At 46.5% G+C, this 12293-nt stretch overlaps 1 protein-coding gene across 3 annotated transcripts in view; it reads left to right on the plus strand.

The window, feature by feature from the left end:
* Positions 1 to 3723: 3723 nt before the first annotated feature.
* KDM4A (lysine demethylase 4A) overlaps positions 3724 to 12293 on the plus strand; it is a 54487-nt gene continuing 45917 nt past the window's right edge. Inside the window, exons 1-3 of one of the 3 annotated variants that reach the window (XM_032160514.2) lie at positions 3724 to 3828; positions 6695 to 6871; positions 9085 to 9260. In XM_032160514.2, coding sequence (XP_032016405.1) covers positions 6734 to 6871; positions 9085 to 9260 — 314 coding nt within the window. In that variant the 5' untranslated portion in view covers positions 3724 to 3828; positions 6695 to 6733. Of the gene's footprint in view, positions 3829 to 4052; positions 4127 to 4170; positions 4252 to 6694; positions 6872 to 9084; positions 9261 to 12293 lie in introns of those variants that run through there. The other 2 variants (XM_032160516.2, XM_032160517.2) reach the window with 2 other exon arrangements.

A 12293-nucleotide genomic window follows, 5' to 3' on the forward strand; every position in this document is an offset into this window, starting at 1 on the left:
GGAGTGCAGTGGTGTGATCTCAGCTGACCGCAACTTCTGCCTCCTGGGTTCAAGCGATTCTCCTGCCTCAGCCTCCTGCGTAGCTGGGATTACAGGTGTGCACCACCACGCCCAGCTAATTTTTTATATTTTTAGTAGAGATGGGGTTTTGCCATGTTGGGCAGGCTGGTCTTGAACTCCCGACCTTAGGTGATTTGCCCACCTTGGCCTCCCAAAGTGCTGGGATTACAGGCATGAGCCACCACACCCAGCCTCCCACTTCTATTAAGAATTTTTTGGCCGGGCGTGGTGGCTCACGCCTGTAATTCCAGCACTCTGGGAGGCCAAGGCAGGCGGATCACCTGAGGTTGGCAGTTCAAGACCAGCCTGACCAACATGGTGAAACCTCGTCTCTACTAAAAATACAAAATTAGCCAGGTGTGGTGGCACATGCCTGTAATCCCAGCTGCTTGCGAGACTGAGGCAGGAGAATCACTTGAACCCGGGAGGTGGAGGTTGCAGAGAGCTGAGATCATGCTGTTGCTCTCCAGCTTGGGCAATAAAAGAGAAACTCCATCTCAAAAAAAAAAAAAAAAAAAATTTTTTTTTTTTTAATTTAAAATTTTAGTGGCCAGGTGCAGTGGCTCATGCCTATACTCCCAGCAATTTGGGAGGCTGAGGTGGGCAGATCACCTAAGGTTGGGAGTTTGAGACCAGTCCAGCCAACATGGTGAGACCCCGTGTCTACTAAAAATACAAAAAATTAGCTGGGCGTGGTGGCACACGCCTATAATCCCAGCTACCTGGGAGGCTGAGGCAGGAGAATCGCTTGAACCCAGGAGGTGGAGGTTGAAGTGAGCTGAGATGGCGCCACTGCACTCCAGCCTGGGTGATAGAATGAAACTGTCTCAAAAAAAAAAAAAAATCTATCTATCTATCATCTATCTATCTATCTATCTATCTATCTATCTATCTATCTATCATCTATCATCATCTATCTAATCAATAAATAAAAATAACAGTTTTACAATGTGAACACACTAGCATAACCACCATCTAGATGAAGAAATAGAACATTGCTGCTGGGCGCAGTGGCTTGCGCCTGTAATGCCAGCACTTTGGGAGGCCGAGGCGGGTGGATCACTGTGGTCAGGGGTTCGAAACCAGCCTGGCCAACAGGGTGAAACCCCGTCTTTACTAAAAATACAAAATTAGCCGGGCGTGGTGGCACGTGCCTGTAATCCCAGCTATTTGGGAGGCTGAGGCAGGAGAATCACTTGCACCTGGGAGGCAGAGGTTGCAGTGAGCCGACATCGCACCACTGCACTTCAGTCTGGGCAACAACAGCGAAACTCCATCTCCAAAAAAAAAAAAAAAAAAAAAATTCCCAACACCCCAGAAGCATTCTTTGTGCCACCCTTCCCCATCATTCCCTGTCCCCTACCTAAAAGTAACCAGAACGTTGACTTTCATTGCTATAGGTTAGTTTTGCTTAGAATATCGACATTTAAAGTGTGCAAAGGGGCTGGGCACGGTGCCTCACGCCTGTAATCCCTGCACTTTGGGAGGCCGAGGTGGGTGGATCACTTGAGGTCAGGAGTTTGAGACCAGCCTGGCCAATGTGATGAAACCCCGTCTCTACTAAAAATACAAAAAAAATTAGCCGGGTGTGGTGGCGGGCACCTGTAATCCCAGCTACTCAGGAGGCTGAGGCAGGAGAATCACCTGAACCTGGGGGGCGGAGGTGGCAGTGAGCCAAGATCGCGCCTGGGCAACAAGAACGAAACTCCATCTCAAAAACAAACAAACAAAAAAAAGTGTGCAAAGGGAAAGGTGAGCTTAAAAAGGAAACAGAGGAAAACTGGTCAGAAAAATGGGAGCATATCACGAGAACTTGATTTAGACTCCACCTACCACATGCACATACCAATTGGAAGCTAGTGATACACAGTAGACGGCCTTTGGAAATCATGTGGCAGCACCGGGAAATACAGCAAAATCCAGTTTATGGAACACAGTAACAGTAACTAGCGACTGTATCCATGTCCAGGACAGTGGAGTCTGTGAAGCAACCCGTAGTATCTTGTGCTTAGTGGCAGCAGGGAGTACAGCGGTGGATGAATTCTACCGCATGATTTGGGTTTTCTTTATGTGTCCTGCAAGTTGGATTCTTCAGACTCGGCACTTTTGTGAGCCACTCAGTATAATCTGTTATCTAATACTGTCGATTACCTTACTGGGTAAGGGCGAAAACCCCTGTTGTGAAAGACTTGTGGCTGTGTAGCCAACGGCCATTCTTTTTGAAACAGTCATTTCTGTTTTTGAAACTATTTTCTTTAAACATTTTTTTTTCAGTAGGCATGTACCCAGCCTGAGACATAAATCATGATTGGTCCATAGCATTCTATGTAATATGTTCTTTTTGCCAACATTCATTAACTCTCATCTTTACAAAATCTGCGAGGCATTATTTTTTCCATTTTATTGATGTGAACTCCCAGGCTCAGAGAAGTTACTAGTTTTGAACACAGGCCTGACTCCATATAGCTCTTTCCAGGGCACTACCCCATTATTCATCCATGGTAATTTTGTACATTTTTTATGACTCTGGTTGAGGGTATTTTACTTTCCTACTTGACCTTCCCCACTACCCCTGACAATCTGGGAACTCCTTAAGGCGACTCACTACCCCTTAGGAACCGCTCCCAATGACTTCTAGGAAGCCCCCTCGCCCTCCAGAAGTGCCTCTTCTGATTCCCAGGATGCCCCCCTCTCCGCCCCAAGAGCTGCTCCTAATGATCCCCCAAATCCCCGCTCACTGAAGAACTACTTTTTTTTTTTTTTTTGAGACGGAGTTTTGCTCTTGTTGCCCAGGTTGGAGTGCAATGGCGCGATCTCGGCTCACCGCAACCTCCGCCTCCCGGGTTCAAGCGATTCTCCTGCCTCAGCCTCCGGAGTAGCTCGGACTACAGGCATGCACCACCACGCCCGGCTAATTTTGTATTTTTTTTTTAGTAGAGACGGGGTTTCTCCATGTTGGTCAGGCGGTCTCAAACTGCCGACTTCAGGTGATCCGCCCGCCTCGGCCTCCCAAAGTGCTGGGATTACAGGCGTGAGGGACCACGCCCGGCCAGGAATTGCTTTCTAATAACCCTAAGGAAAGCCTCCCTCAGGGTCTGTCCTAATGACCCTCAGGGCAGCTTCCCTTCCCTGTCCAGGCTTGACAGCGAATGAGGGGTTTCCAAGGACACAGGATTTTGTTTTGAAAACCGAGACACCCAGGACAAACCGGGACAAGACAGTCATCTTTTCAGCACTCCCTGAGCTCGGAAGCTGCCCCTAAGGGCCCCGACACATTTCCACGTTAGGCAAAGAGGATACTCATCCCAAGAAAACTTTGGCCCATCCTTTCGTTAGCGACATCCTATAGTAACCTCACCGCCCTTACCCATCTACCTGACCGGCCCACTTCCAAGTACTAGCTTCTTTCAACCCTGATTAGTTATGGGTGACCAGGAGCCCGCCTATGATTGGCCAGCTTCGCGATCCAGCTTAGAGGCTCACTGGCCACGGTCCCTAGTGGTACAGCGTTTCCTCCTGGCAACAGCCCGAGCCGGCGCTCATAGGCTGAGCACACTGAGGTCGGGACTGGGAGGTGGCTGCGGCGCGTGCTCATTGGCTGGTGTATGGCTTGCAGCCACCCTTGAATTGGTTGACTCTGTGCGGCTGCGCAGATGCCGACTTTGGAGGAGGCGGAGTTTCGTCCTTCGCCTGCTGGAAAAGCAGTAGGATCGGCCAGTGGCGACAGCAGGAGCTGAGCCTAAGCCCTGGCGGGGCTTTGGGCTGTAGGTGAGAACTATAGGGTTTTGGAATTCTTGAGGCTCGTTGCCGCTGTAGCCGTGACCGTGAGTTCTGGTGGGGGAGGGGCGGTGGGGGGTGGTTCTTCCAGCGGTAAGTGATCGGCATGTTCCTCGGCCAATAGGAGAAGGAGCCTCCAGAATGGGTTCTGAGATTGGCTCTTTCCAATCTTCAAGGCCAATGGACGTCGGGAGAGGGGGGCGGGTCATCTGGGCCTTATTTTCTTCTTCCTGCGGCCGAGCTTCACTCGCCAAGGCGGCGGGGCCGGGAGGGGCCGATCCTGTCCGTGGTGAGGTTCGGGGACCTTGGGGAGCAGGGTGCGCTGCCTTTGGAGTGATGCTCGCGGGAGCGGCTGCGAGGGAAGGGTGCGGGAGTCCGAGGGGGTTGTTAGCAACAGCTAGCTTTATTGAGTGGGTAAGTACCGGGCCTAGTGCTTAGTGTTTCGCTTGCATCATCTGAGCTAATCACAGCGACCCTGCAGGGCAGGGGGTTGGGATCCCCATTTTACAGGTGGAGAAACTGAGAGTCAACTCACACAGCCAAGGTCAGATAGCTAATAAACGGCAGAGCTCGGATCTGTATTCAGAGTTTTGACTTCGGAGCCGGTGTTCTTGAATCACTAGGCTTTGTTACTGATTGGGAGGGAAGGTGTCATGAAACGGGAGCTTTCCCCAGGGAATAGATTGGGGGAAGGGAATCCTAGGGTTGAAGAAGGGATGAACAATTGAGGTGAGGGTGAGGAAATCAGTTTTTCAACAGTTACCGATTGCCTACTCTGTGCCATGCATTGTTCTAGGCATACAAAGATGAATAGGGCCAGAGGCTGATGAAGCCCATTAGGGCCCCTTTGAAGGCCCGGAGAAGGGCCCCAACATTGTATTCACATGATTGTATGTTTTTATAAAATTTGCAAAAGTAAGATATTTTGGATTCATTTTTCTTTTTAAGAGGGTCTTCAAAATTAAATAAACTTCGGGTTTCTCCATACTTGGAGCTGCCCTTGCAAAGGACTTCGTCCAGGTGGAGATGAGGATGTAAGCAGTATAGAGCAGTGGAAGGTGCACTTAAGAGTGGGCTGTGGGCACATTTCCTGGTATGTAAAACAGGGATAACAGTATACCTGCCATGCAAAGTTTCTGCCAGGTTCATGAAAAGCGCCTGTTTAGAAACACGCCTTATTTTTGATAGAAAGGAAGCCTAGGGGATACGGGTAACCGGATTTGCCTTCTCTCCTACTTTACACAGTTCTGCTCCTTGTTCTGCTCCCAGGGCTGTAACTAGATTTCTGGTAGATTGGAGGCACTTTTCTCCTTTCTGAGCTCTCCAACTCTCAAAGAGACTCTTGGAGCTGAACCGCCATAGCTTTGGGCCCCAGATGGGGGGTACAGAACTGCTGGACCCTCAGTGAGGAGGGTGGGTAAAGGAAAGGACATACTGGTGTTCCTTCTAGAACGGCCTATTTTCACTGATATGCTTTGTCTTTTTTCAGTTGAGATGGTCTATTGTGTTACCGAGCTGTGGGGATGCACCCACTTAGCTGAAGTTCTCATCTAAAAACAAAGTATTTATTTTGCTTTCTCCAATCAGTTATGAAGTTTGCCCTGTATTGCCAGTTTCAATTTTGTCCTTTGAGTTCTGGGTACAGTGCAATTGAACTGTAGCTTGATTTCATTAAGTACTGCTGAAACTGCATCTTAGTTTCGACAGAACAGTTTCACTTTAGGGTTTTAAAATTATGTTACTAATATCAAAGGATTTTTAAATTATGTTACTAATATCAAAGTACTTTTGAACCCTTAAGTTTTGTTATCTTGTAGCCACGTAACTTTTATTAGGTATCCGGTTTAGCTGTGCCCTAGGGAGGAGCCTTGGCCTCCCAAAGTGCTGGGATTACAGGCGTGAGCCACCGCACCCAGCCATGGGTGGCTTTCAAGTTGTAGTATATTCTGTTTAATACTCTGAAAAGTGATTAGCAAGGTGTTAATAAGGGAGTAGCTTGAAAGGATAAGGGTAAAATATGGGCATTTTAGCTGTACTATTAGGACCAACAACTAAATCGTTTACTTTTTTTAGCTGAAACAATTTTGGTTTTTTTTTTTCATTCAAGAACAATCCTATTGCAATAACAATGTCTTTGTTGAAATAAGGTTTGAATCCATGCAGTTTTGATACATCAGGTTCTTTTTAAACAGAACCTTTTCGATCTGTGTTTCTAGTTTATTTAAATAACTTTTTGTTGTTTATTTTTTTAAATTTTTTTGAGACAGGGTCTCACTATGTTGCCCAGGCTGGTCTCAAACTCCTTAACTCAAGCGATCTGCCCACCTCAGTCTCCCAAAGTGCTGGGATTACAGGCTTGAGCCACCACACCCGACCCTAAATTACTCTTCTTCTTTCTTTCTTTTCTTTTTTTTTTTTTGAGACGGAGTTTCGCTCTTGTTGCCCAGTCTGGAGTGCAATGGCACGATCTTGGCTCACTGCAACCTTTAGCCTCCCGGGTTCAAGCGATTCTCCTGCCTCAGCCTCCCGAGTAGCTAGGATTGCAGGTGCCCGCCACCACGCCCAGCTAATTTTTTGTATTTTTAGTAGAGACAGGGTTTCGTTGTGTTGGCCAGGCTGGTCTCAAACTTATGACCTCAGGCGATCCACCTGCCTCAGCCTCCCAAAGTGCTGGCATTACAAGCGTGAGCCACTGTGCCCGGCCGCTAAATAACTTTTCTAGAGGTAGATTCCAGGTGTGAAGTCTTAACTGTGTCTTTTGCATTTCTATATTATCTTTTACTGTTTTCAGAGTTGATGTTTCCAGCACTTAATTTTAATTTTTATATTATTTTATACTCTTAATGTGTTTCTTCAGATTCCTGTCTGACTAAAGGGACCTCAAAAAGGAGGGAAAATGGCTTCTGAGTCTGAAACTCTGAATCCCAGTGCTAGGATAATGACCTTTTATCCAACTATGGAAGAGTTCCGAAACTTCAGTAGATACATTGCCTACATTGAATCCCAAGGAGCTCATCGGGCAGGTCTAGCCAAGGTAAGGAGCTGGGATTGTTTAAATGGTTTTGTTACCTAGGGCAGAGCTGTAAGATTTTTTTCCTAAATTTGGGCCGGAGCTGTGTTTTACTGAAAGTTGGGTGGGGTGATGACTTCAGTGAATGCGGTTCTATTTGCAAGTTAATTCCTGTTGTTAACATCAGAAGCATCTCTGCTTTTAGGTAGGAAGAGAGCTACTTGGAATCTTCAGAAAGGGGGAGGTAAAGAGCTAGTGTCTCCAGGCCTGGCTGCTGTTGTGCCTCAGCCCTCTTGGTAGAGCTGGGTGCTGTGGTGTTATTGAACTGCCAGTGAGTGCTTATGCCATCTGACTTCTCTTGCTCTCATTTCAGTCTCATCCAGCACTCTAGTAGCAATTTGGCTTCCCATGTGGACTTTCTTCAAGGGGAGAGAATGCACTGGCCAGCCAACATGAGTATTCTGGTCCTTGTAATTTGAAATTGGTTTCTGGTTTGTACTTCTTTCTCCCGTGAGTTGGATTCGTTATTTTTCCTGAGTCAAATCAGCTTTTCATATATTCTGTCACAATCAGGTTGAGTGCTGGAAGCTGAAAGAACTGCATTTCTGGAGAGATCCTCAAGAAACTGAAAGGCAGGGACCTCAGTCTAAGCCAGGAGGAAATTTTTTACACCATTTTATGTTGTTTGAATTTCCTACCATATGTGCTTGTTACATTTTCAATATGAAAAGAGAAAGCAAGAACATTGGCTACAAAGCTGAGGACCAGTCTTGGACCCTGGTGCCTCCAGAGACTTGAGACGACCACATCCTCTTTCCTCTTACCTGCAGATACGGTTACTGCTGGGTTAATAACAGCAGGCGGGAATAGCAGGGCCTGCAGTGCAGTTTTTCATAGCACATTGCTTTTTTTGGTTGTACTTTATTAGATTTAAAAAGTTACCAAAAAAATGTCGGTTATTACAAGTTAAATATTTCAAACGCAGATAAAGAAAAGGCTGATCTTCATCCGTGGTAATAGCTCCCTCCACACCTTTTTCTCTGCTCATACAAACATACACACATATAAAATAGTGTTATTTGTTTTGTTTTTAAAAGAATGGCATCACGCCATATACATTCCTGTGTTGGTTCGTTCATTTTTCTTTTTTTTTTTTTTTTTTTCCTTTTTAACAACATATATTCCTCCCTCTAGGTCAATTATGGATTCAACTCATTCTTCTTTTTTCTCATGTCAACTGTCTTGTTAATTTATTACTATTGGAATGGGTAATTTGATTATGTGAGTAAAAACAGAATGCTATTGGAAGGTAGCTAATGTAGAGTCTTGCTCCCTTTCCGTATTTTCTTGTATGTCCTTTCAGTGTTGCCTTATGCAGATGCTTGTGAGTGTGTGTGTGTTTTTCTCCCTTGTTACATAAAGTAAAACAATAATTTAAAATAAAAGCTGTATAGTATTCCATAAAGCAGATCTATCTTAACTATTCAAGATTAGATTTTTTTTTTTTTTTTTTTTGAGACGGAGTTTCGCTCTTGTTACCCCAGCTGGAGTGCAATTGCGTGATCTTGGCTCACTGCAACCTCTGCCTCTGGGTTCAAGCGATTCTCCTGCATCAGCCCCCAAAATAGCCGGGATTACAGTTGAGTGCCACCACACCAGGCTAATTTTCGTATTTTTAGTAGAGATGGGGTTTCACCATGTTGGCCAAGCTGATCTCAAACTCTGACCTCAGGTGATCCACCTGCCTTGGCCTCCCAAAGTGCTGGGATTACCGGCATGAGCCACTGTGCCCGGCCTCAAGATTAGATTTTTAAGAACGTTATGCTTCTTTGTAATTAAACTGTAATCTAGTGTGTGAAAAAAGGAAATTCTGTACAAGTATAGAGTTGACCAAATCAAGTAAAATTGTGTTTGTGATTTTTTTAAAGAGAGCACTGGGCTAGGAGATTGAGAGAGAATCAAGTCTTCAGTCTCCTTTGTTGGTGTCCAAATAAGATACTGAAGCTGGGAACAAGTATTAGTTACCTTAGGTTGTTGCAATTAGGCAGCTGGTTGGTGGCAAAAGTGGATCAGGGTTAGCATGCCTGTGACATACTGTGTTTTGGTGAATGTGGGTAAATCAAAGTAACTGTCTAGTAAAATTGACTGTTAGGTTGGCTGGTAACTACATGCTTCCTGGACTCTGACTGGCTTGCCAGGTTTCTCATCTGTCTTTTTGTTTCTTGTGTTCCCTTCAGGTTGTTCCTCCAAAAGAGTGGAAGCCACGAGCATCCTATGATGACATTGATGATTTGGTCATTCCTGCCCCCATTCAACAGCTGGTGACGGGGCAGTCTGGCCTCTTTACTCAGTACAACATACAGAAGAAAGCCATGACTGTTCGGGAGTTCCGCAAGATAGCCAATAGTGATAAGTGAGTGGAAACCCTTTCTTACCTGACATAGCACCTAGGACCCTGGTGTCCCATCCTGCTAGCATCTCCAGGACTGCTGCTGTCCAGATGAACAGTGTCTTCAGCAGGATGGCTCTGTTCTAGCTGTCTCCCTTTCTGCTTTTTTTATGGAAGCATTCCCTCCTCTCAGGACTGTGTCCCAGTTTAAACCTGTTCCTGTTCTTATAACAACAAATCCCATTGTTTTTCCATCAGAAGTAGAATCATTTTCTGACTCTAAAGTTGCAAGGAGAAAGTTGGAGGTGGTGCACAAGGAGCTTTTGCTGGGTATTGATAACCACCTGCTCATCAAAAGTGTTTTAGTTCCACTTCCTCTCTCTCGGGATGCTCTGTGTTTAATTGTGCTGGAATTTCTCACTGCCCATCCAGCCTGCTAGCTCATTTCTGTTTTGACATTAACGAAGTGTGAGTAAACCACCAAGCTGGTTGCTATTTTCTGTCACTCTGTTCTTCTTTCTCTGTACATTCCTGTCTCTTTTAGAGATATCTTTCTTTGTGTAGGCCTGTTTTCAGTTCTTCTCTGCTGTTGGTTTTTTTTTTTTTTTTTTTTTTGAGATGGTGTCTCACTTTATTGCCTAGGCTGGAGTGCAGTGGAGCGATCTTGGCTCACTGCAACCTCTGTCTCCCAGGTTCAAGTGATTCTTCTGCCTCAGCCTCCCAAGTAGCTGGGACTACAGGCACGTGCCACCATGCTTGGCTAATTTTTGTAGTTTCAGTAGAGACAGGGTTTCGCCACATTGGCCAGGCTGGTCTTGAACTCCTGACCTCAAGTGATCCTCCTGCCTTGGCCTCCCAAAGTGCTGAGATTACAGGCAAGAGCCACCACTCCTAGCCCTTCTCCGCTGTTTTTAATGTTTAGTTCTCATTTTTCCTGAGATTCACAGAGAATAAATTTTGTGTTTCCTTGTTCAGCTGACTACTCCATCTTTTTTTTTTTTTTGAGACGGAGTCTCACTCGTTCCCCAGGCTGGAGTGCAATGGTGCAGTCTCGGCTCACCACAACCTCCACCTCCCAGGTTCAAGCAATTCTCCTGTCTCAGCCTCCCGAGTAGCTGGGATTACAGGCGCCTGCCACCATGCCCGGCTAATTTTTTTGTATTTTTAGTAGAGACGGGGTTTCACCGTGTTGGCCAGGCTGGTCTTGAGGTCCTGACCTCAGGTGATCCGCCCACCTTTGATCCCAAAGTGCTGGGATTATAAGCGTGACCCACCGTGCCCAGCCTTGACCACTCCTCTAATCCTCTTCCCTGGATCTTCTCACTTTCCACTGACTCCTTCATTTTGAGTTTCCACAAGGAGTTTTTCCTTTTTCCCTTGCTGCTTTTCCTGAGCCTTTTGATCTGCACATGCCTTGATTTCAGCTGTCACACATACTGTGCCTTCACTTGTTTTTTGTTTTTTGTATTTTTTTTTTGAGACGGAGTCTCGCTCTGTCGCCCAAGCTGGAGTGCAGTGGCGCAATCTCGGCTCACTGCAAGCTCCGCCTCCCGGGTTCACGTCATTCTCCTGCCTCAGCCTCTCCGAGTAGCTGGGACTACAGGTGCCCACCACCACGCCCGACTAATTTTTTGTATTTTTAGTAGAGACGAGGTTTCACCGTGGTCTCGATCTCCTGACCTCGTGATCCGCCCGCCTCTTCCTCCCAAAGTGCTGGGATTACAAGCGTGAGCCACCGCACCCGGCCGCCTTCACTTTTAATAGCCCAGAGCCAGGTCTTATGCCTGCCTGTCTTCATGCTGCTGGGGTGGCATTCCTGTGCTTCATCAGCTCTCACTCTGTCTCTACTCTTTGCCTTCTTTTCATTGACTTATCACACTTGACTTATCACAATTATAATTGAGGTCTTCTAGTTTTATTGACAACTGAACTCTTTTTGTTTGTTTTTTTGAGACACGGTGTCGCTGTGTCACCCAAGTTGGAGTGCAGTGGTGCAATCATGGCTTACTGCAGCCTCGACTGCCCAGGCTCAAATGATCCTCCTTGCTCAGCCTCCCAGGTAACTGGAGGTATAGGCATGTGCTACCACACTCAGCTGATTTTTTTTATTATTTGCTGCCCGGTTTGGTCTTCAATTCCTAGGCTCAAGTGATCCTCCTGCCTCAGCCTCCCAAAGTGCTGGGATTATAGGCATGAGCCACTGCATCCGGCCGACACCTTAACTCTCTCTCTTTTTTTTTTTTTTGTGAGACGCAGTCTTACTCTGTTGCCAGGCTAGAGTGCAGTGGCACGATCTCAGCTCACTGCAACCTCCGTCTCCTGGGTTCAAGCAATTCTCCTGCCTCAGCCTCCTGAGTAGCTGGGACTACAGGCACCCGCCACCACGCCTGGCTAATTTTTGTATTTTTAGCAGAGACGGGGTTTCACCATATTGGCCAGGATGGTCTCGATCTCTTGACCTCGTGATCCACCCGCCTTGGCCTCCCAAAGGGCTGGGATTACAGGTGTGAGCCACTGTGCCCGGCCAACCTTAACTCTTAAAACATCTACCTTGCTGGCCAACCTGCTGACCAATGAGATAATTTACATAAAGGCATGTTGAAGAAATGTAGGGCTCTGCAGGTGAAAGGCTGTATCCTTCCTGCCATCCTTCTTGTCTGATTTTTGCTACGCATGAGGAGCAAGCTCACCTGCCTTCTGTTTCCCACATGGAATTCAAACAGGGGCTTCAGTCTCCTCAGCCTTTCTTCCCTTTTTGTTAACACACCAGGCTTTTTCTTTTCTTTTCTTTTTTTTTTTTTTGTTTTGTTTTTTTGAGATGGAGTGTCGCTCTGTCACCCAGGCTGGAGTGCAGTGGCGCAATCTTGGCTCATTGCAACCTCCGCCTCCCAGGTTCAAGTGATTTTCCTGCCTCAGCGTCCCGAGTAGCTGGGGCTACAGGTGCCTGCCACCATGTCCGGCTAATTTTTTTGTATTTTTAGTAGAGATGGGGTTTCACCATATTGGCCAGGCTGGTCTTGCTTTTTCTTCTTTCAGCACACTTGTTTTCCTTTTAAA

The sequence above is a fragment of the Hylobates moloch genome, unplaced genomic scaffold (genome assembly GCF_009828535.3).
Source record: "Hylobates moloch isolate HMO894 unplaced genomic scaffold, HMol_V3 SCAFFOLD_8, whole genome shotgun sequence".
NCBI lineage: Eukaryota > Metazoa > Chordata > Mammalia > Primates > Hylobatidae > Hylobates > Hylobates moloch.